Genomic DNA, 7,324 nt, shown 5'->3' on the forward strand with positions numbered 1-7,324 from the left:
GGAGAGGGCAGGCAGCCTGGCGACAGCAGGAAACCTCGAGTAGGAAGCGGCGGGCTGGGGCCGCGCGGGGTGAAGCAGCGGCCAGACCCGAGAACCCGCCTGCAGCTGCGGAAGCAGCGCGGCGGGAGCGCCGGGGAGCCAGGCCGCTGGCGAGCGCTCTGCTGGGAAGAGGGCGCCGTCTGGCTTACTGGAAACGCGCCGGATCAAGTTCCAGATCAATGAAATCTGGGTCTACACGTTAACATTATTGTTGCCAGCATTAATGCTCTTTTAATCTTCTAAACATTATCAGCATCGATCTCCCTCCATATACACATTTGTTTGAGAAAGTGACATAACCACATGGTGGAAAGCCTGGAATAAAAATAAATGCGCAGCCTCTCGCATCGAGGGCGCCCGTGGACCCAGGCTACTTCTCGCCCGCGGGTTCACTAACCTTCCTCGCGTCCCGCCGGCTCGGCCCAGCTCCCGCCCTAATGCGGGTTGGGAAGGTGTTCTCGACGCACCGAGGACTTGACCAAGCAAGGATGGTAGTGAGCTTTTCAATTATTAATCCGACCAGCCAGCAGGAGAAAACATCTTGTGTTCCGTACCGACGTGGTACATTCGGCCTCTCCGGCTCGGATCCCGAACTAAACCTTCGGGAGAGACCGGCTGAGCCCGCCGAGAGGCTGACCAGAGGGAGGGGTGGGAGTCGAGGTGCGGGGCTCTGCGGATGAGGTCCCCGCCCCCGTCCCTAGGCTTAGGGTGGCCTGAGGACGTCCCCTGGCGCCAAAAGGAGCCGCGCACGCACGTGGTGCCCCTGGCAGGCGCCGCCGCGTTGTGCCCTGGCCACGCTCCCCTGCCGCGGGCGTCAGGTGGCCCAGGCGACATCCCGTTGGGTTGGTTAAGGGCCCTCCGCTACCTCAGCAAGAGGTGGCTCCGGACTGGTCGCTGGGAGCTGCTGCCTGGGGAGGCCGGGCGTCTGTTCGCCGCGGGGACGCGAGGCAGGCTCGGGGCGGGCCGCCCCGGGAGCCCGGCTCACAGAAGGCGCAAACCTGGGCAGGGTGTGTCGTCGGAGGGTCTCTGCTCTTGTCTTCCAGTTGTTGGAGGAAACCACTCCCGCCACCGGGGCCTCGATCGTCCTCCGCGAGGCGCCCATCCTTGGCCCGCGGAGGAACCCACTTTCTTGCCTGGGTTCTCTCGGTCCCTCCTGGTTCGTGTGTGCTTAGTTCAGAGGCCTCTTGAGGATTTGTGCTTGAACACGCTGGAGTTTGTCCTCGCCGCCTCTTGCCGGGTTAATAAAAACTGCTCTGCCGGTGCCAGACCCGGGGACCGCGGAAGAGACCCAAGCCCGCATGGTTGCAAACAGTTTCGGCCCTCGCCACCCTTTATGAACGAAGTCGTGCACTTGGAGCCCATTTCTCTGAAATCTACTGTTGAGGCAATCTGAGCTCCCCCATCTTCTCCCTTCCCTTTTGCTATGCTATCCCGGGCTGTGGATACACCGAGGCGGTCGGCGCTTCTGTTGTGACGGGGGTGTACTTCACCTAAGGGTGAGGTTGCCGACACCGGCCCAAATCAGGCATCTTAACTCTGCAGTTCCTCAAACCCCTATCTGCTTACCTCTGGCAAGACCCAAAACGAGAAAGAGAAAGCGAAATTAAAAGAGAGAGAGAGAGAGAGAGCGCTGGTCTCGATGAGATGGGGGGCTGGTCGGTCTCGGCGAGGTTCGGGCCTGGGATTCAGGCAGAGCTGCCCTGTAGAATCACTGGGATTGTTTAACCCCCAGAGCTCAACGGTGTGGGCCCTCGGCAGCGTCCTGGCGAGATTCCGATCCATACTCCTGGTGGAGAAGGGCTCAGCTTTTCTTCTCCATTTGCTCCTGTCCCCTAGCGCTCCAAGTACATAATACCAGTCCCAGCTTCTGCATCAGTGTCTGAAGAGACTGATCTACTGACCCCAAACTGAAAAGCTTCCTATGTAATAATAACCACTCAACACACTTGTAGTTGCTGATCGAATGGCCAGATAAAAAGGCTAAAGCTCTTGTCCCTTTTCAGCTCTGGGTAATAAAACAGACACACATTTGAATGCCTGAGCAAAGCGGGGTCCCTCGCAGGAAATTCCCAGTCGCTGAAGGAGGCTTTCAGACTCCCACTGAGGGGGCTTTCTTGCTCCTGCTCTGAAAATCCCCGATGCTGCCTGAGGCCAGCCCCTGAGTGGCCCCGGGACTCTCCCGTGGTGGGTGGTGGGACTGGGGTCCCCCAGGAATGCACACTCTCCCCCATCCCAGCAATGCTGTTGCAAAAATGCTTGAGACCGGCTAGTCAGGAAAGCATTACTTTCCAAATCACTTATACATTGGCAGAGGGCACGTGTTTTAAAAATCTCTGTCTTTTTCGGGACAGGCGTGAGGGGGCGGCAGCGCTCTGAGATCAGCCTGACTAGAATAGCTGTCATCCTGCCTTTACCTTACCCTGGTCCCCCCTCCCCAAGACCAGCTGCCAAGTTTCTTCTGGCTGCCTGTGCCCAAGAAGCCAGCCCTTGCTAAAGCTCACCCGTGAGGGACTAAAGGCCTTTTCAGGGGCCTAAGATAAAGAGGTACCACACTGTTTGGAATTGTCAGTAAGCTTCCAGTTTTTCACGGATAATCTCTATTCACTGCTTAATCTTTGCGAGGAACCTAGAGCAATCGGAGAAAATTGTAGGAGAGGATGAAGAGTAAAAAGCTAAATGAGGAGAAAGATAAAGTAGGTTTCCAAATCCATGCAGAACTATTTGGAGTCCACCGATGTGAGGAAGCCCTTGGCGGGGGGACTAGTTTCTTTACCTTTTCAGATCAACACTGCTGGGAGATTACTGACTGGAGATCCGAATCCTCCAACAGCGGGCAAAGGCGGAGGCTGTCAAAGTGGAAACGCCCCCTCCCCAAGCCTGGGCGAACACGTTGCCTGTCACACCCCCCAGCCCTGTCCGGCGTAAGGAGAGTGCACCCTACAAGCCAGGCTCAGCGGTGCGAGGATAGCCCCGGGGAGCCGGAGAGGAAGCCTGAGCTCACAGCTCCGGAAGCGCGTTGTGTGCGGCTCGGAACCGCGCGCTACCCACTACCCGCACCTATGTAAATCACTGCCACCACGAATTGTCCGCCAGATAATCCGACGATCGGGAGAGACAGCCTCAATCCAAAAGAAGCTGCCCATCTCGGCCTGCGTCCGGGTACCGTGCGTCCTCCCCAGTGGGGCGCCTGGACACTTTTTGCCCCTCTTGGCCCGTGGCAGGGTCCTGGGGGCAGCGCAATTGCCACGCGCACCGCGCTGGGTCTGTGCGCACTAACGCGCGCAACTGTGTGCCAGTCGCAGCCACGGCTGCGCCTTTCTCTCTGGTTCCCGCCGCCCACGCAGGAGGTTTCTGCGCTCCTAGAACAATAGAGGGCTGTACCTCGCGGCTCTGCCGCTAGAGGAGGCACAAAGAGCCAAGCCGGCTACAGAACAATGTAACCAATGCGTCGACCCGTCCTCTCCCGCCGGCCGCAAGCCCTCCCCGTCGCCGAGCTACGCGCACAATCAGCGTCCGCTTAATGCAAAGGCGGAGCCTGTAGCCCGCGGCCAAGATGCGTTAACTAACCTGCATCTTAATTTTTCTGCACCTCTTCCCGCGAGCTCCCAGTCTCTCCCGGAGGCCCCAAACCTCGGCAAATCCTGGCAGACGCTGGGAGCCGGGCAAGGGCAGCAGGCGAATGAGGCAGGACGCTCTCTACTCTTAGTTGCTCCTCTCCCGTCCTCCCAGAGAGGTGGATGTGGCAGTCCCAACCTTCGTCCTTGTACCCTCCCCTCACTGTGGACAGTGACAAGGGAGCTGGCCCCAGCCTGCTCTTTCGATCATAAAGTCCCCGTGCCAATGTCAAGGCTGGAAACGGGCTCGGGAAGTGCTGTTGTACCCTGGTCACCCGTTCTCCGCGTGGGCAAGGCTGTGACTCTTGTCAGTGACCAAACAAGTTTGCCTCCCGCTCCCCCACCCCAGCCCACCAACTGCTTCCATATAGGGAGACCAGGCAGCTTGGAAAACTGAAACGTATTGCCTAAGCAAGCTTGGAAATGTATTGTCTAAGCAAGAGTTCAAGTGCACAGGGTTTCCAATAAAGGCAATCCCCCTTTCCTGTGAGTCCTGGAAAGAGAGGGCTCCTAGCAGACACGGTGCACCCCCATCGCGACTCCCACAACTGGGTAAGGTCGGAAGGAGAGGGCAGAGTTGGCACGTTGACCAAAGTGCGAATAAAACGCGGGTGGGGGTCGGTCAGGAAGCCCGGGAAACAAGGAGGGAGGAAGGAAGAGAAGAGAAAGGGAGAACAGAAAGAAGAGAGGAGAAAGAGGAAACAGAAGAAGAAATAAAGTGGAGAAGAAATAGGAAGTGTGGAGAGGAGGCGAGAACCCAGAGATGTGGCTAAGCGCCCTCACCCGGGGCCACAGGCACCCCGGAGCCCTCTCCCAGCACCCTGGCTCCAGGAGACCTCCAGGAGACCCTCTGGGCTTACCTGCCAGGCGTAAAGCAGACATGCGCTGGAACTCGGGCTCCTGCAGCCACTTCCACATCCTGCGGAAGGTCTCCCTGCCAGATTTGAGTTTACTCCACGGTTTGGGGTTCCGGAGCAGGTCGGAGAGAGTCCCCTGAGACCGGCACAACACCCTCTGCGCGAAGATCGCCTGTGGGATGCTGTAGCGCTTCAGCTCGGCGGTGATACGCTGGGCCACCTCTTTGGTGTTGATCTCCTCCAGCTGGCCTGATGTGGCCACCTGCGATCCCGAAGAGGACGAGGGTGGCCTCTCACGGCTAGGCGCCAGCACCGGCCCATGGGACTGAGCGTGGCCCGGGTGGTGTAGGCCGTTGAGGTGAGACATCATGGCCGCGGGCGGGGTGCCCAGACCGCGGGACAGGTGTTGCTCACCGCGGGTCAGCATGGCAGTGTGGTGCGCGTCGAAGTTGGGGCTGAGCATTTTGTCGTGGCCCGAGGGCCCGTAGCTGGGCAGGCTCTGCTGCGCGTTGTGGAGGCCGCCCAGCCCGTTGCCCAGCGGTGTGGCAGCTAGCGGGGACAGGCTCTGGCTCATGCCGGGCATCTCCTTGTAGGGGCTGTAGAGGTTGTTCATGGTCGGGAGCCCTCGCTCGTCGCGCATGAGGGTGAAGCTGCCGCTGACGTTGCCCGACAGGCGCTGGTGGTGGTGGTGGTGGTGGTGGTGGTGGTGGTGGGGGTGCGGGTGCGGGTGGTGGAACTTGTCCGACACGGTGGAGATGGGCGGCAGCGGCTGGAGAGGCGTCAGCGTGGTGTAGGTGTTGCTCATGCCCATGCCGGGCGGGGACGAGTCGCAGGACATGCTCATGGCATGATGGAGCGGGATGGAGAGCTCGGGCCGGTAGTCGCCGCCGTCCAGGATCGAGGCCATGCTAGTGACCATGGCCGAGCGCGACGCCGCTGCTGCCGCCGCTGCCGCCGTGCCCAGCTCCTGGTGCGCCGTTGGCGGCGGCGGCGGCGGCGGGCCCCGCAGCGAGCCAGCGGCGCCGCGGCCCGCGTGGTGAGGGCTGGTGCTGGCTAGCAGCTCCTGCTCATGGCCCGGGCCCCCGCCGCCGCCCCCGCCGCCCCCGCCGCCGCCCCCACCGCTGCCGCCGCCGGCCGGCCCGTGCAAAGTGCCCAGACTTTCCATTGTCAGCTCCGGGTTCATGGCGCAGCCTTCTAGGTCTTTGGTGAGGCATCGATAGGCGGTGTAGGCAGCCTTCATTCAGTCCATCGGGGCCCGGGGGCGGCGGGGGCGGCGGGGGTGGCCGGCGGGCTGGCAAGGCGCGCGTGGCGGAGCTCTGCCGCGGGAGCAAGGGAGGGCGCGGGAGTGCGTGAGCGTGTGGAGGGGGAGCGTGCGTGCGGGTGTGCGCCCCGGGCTGCGGGCGGGCGGGCGCGCCCGGGGTGGGGGTGGGGTGGGGTGGGGTGGGGGCGGACGGGGCGTGTGTGCGGGAGACGGGAGGGGGCGGGGAAGGAGGGAGGGATCACCGAGTCCCGCCGCTCGGGGCGGCGCGCTGCCTAGCCATGTCCAAGCCCGCTCCGGTGCCGACGTCTTCTGTTTGGGTGAGCGGGAGCTGTCCAGAAGGGCTCTGCCGCTCGCCGGGGCAGCCAACCTACCTTCTCGGACCCGGGGCGGGGCAGTGCCCGATGGGCGCCGCGAGCAGCCACTGCGTGGCCGCGACTGCCCCGGGAGGCGGGCCCCCTGCGCACAGCTGCCAATGGCTGAGGAGCGGGCGGGGCCGCGCGTTTCACGTTTGGCTGACGGCTCTGTGCTTTTTTTTTTTTTTTTTTTTTCCTCCTTTGCCACTGGAATCAAACGTCAAGGAGAGGAAGAGAGGGAGGGGAAGAGAGGGTAGTGGGGAAAGAGGCGAGAGAGCGAGTGAGGGAGAGGAATTACGTTAAAGATGCCGCTCTATGTCTCTCCGGAGCTGCTGCGACCTGGGCTAAAGGGCTTTGCTTCAGTTCCCCTTGCTTCACCCCAAAGCTTTTATCGAGGCAAGCCAGGAGGGAAAACTCCAGCTACGTGCTGGTGTAAAAACAATCCCACGTCTCCTAACAAGCCACTTCCCAAGCGTCCCTAGCTGGGAGCCAGTAGTTTAGCCTTTAAAAATGCGGGCGCTAATGTATTCTAATATAGGGTAAATTCCCGAGACTGGGGAGTGCGGAATCTACGGAGCGAAGGAACTCCAGCGCCCTCGCTGCCTGCTAGCTGCGGCTGGCGGACGCAAGCCCACCCGCGGCGCGGGCCGCAGTAATGCCTGCAAAGTTAACACAATAACATCATTTAATTACCCGGCGAGCCCATAAATCTCTCAGTTATGAGCCTTCAGAAGGGCCCCTGCTAGATTGCAAAACAAAACTAGAACACCAGGAGCTACGGTTTCAAGGTGACCAAATGCTTGCTGCGCGAGCCAGTTGGAAAGGAGTGGTGGGAGGGGGCGGGGGCTGGAGGGGGTAGTGTACAGCAGGGTTGTTGCCGATGCCTTAGTTAGCAAACTTCTCCTGGGGGTAGGGAGTATGTAAACGTCCGGGACGTTACTCGCGGATCTTCCCCCTAACACACACACACACACACACACACACACACACACACACACACACACAAGTCTCTCGAATCCCGGGAGAGGAACGCCCTGGGTTACGGCTGTGGATAGATGACATGGAGCCCATATCTGTATATCCAAACCTTGTTTCTGAAAAGACCAGAGCCCTGGTGAGTTCTAGAACGCTCGCAAGCCGCAGCTTCGAAAAGTGTACCTTCATCTACCCAGGATTGCCGTTGTTTAGTAACCCCTGGTC

General features: G+C 60.6%; 1 protein-coding gene across 1 annotated transcript in view; it reads right to left on the bottom strand.

Moving 5' to 3' along the window:
• Positions 1 to 5,750, bottom strand: part of ONECUT2 (one cut homeobox 2) — a 39,282-nt gene extending 33,532 nt beyond the window's left edge. The window contains exon 1 of the mRNA XM_032602886.1: positions 4,514 to 5,750. Within this exon, the coding sequence (XP_032458777.1) occupies positions 4,514 to 5,750 (1,237 nt within the window). The remainder of the gene's footprint in view (positions 1 to 4,513) is intronic.
• Positions 5,751 to 7,324: the final 1,574 nt, after the last annotated feature.

Source organism: Phocoena sinus, chromosome 14, assembly GCF_008692025.1.
Source record: "Phocoena sinus isolate mPhoSin1 chromosome 14, mPhoSin1.pri, whole genome shotgun sequence".
NCBI classification, from domain to species: domain Eukaryota; kingdom Metazoa; phylum Chordata; class Mammalia; order Artiodactyla; family Phocoenidae; genus Phocoena; species Phocoena sinus.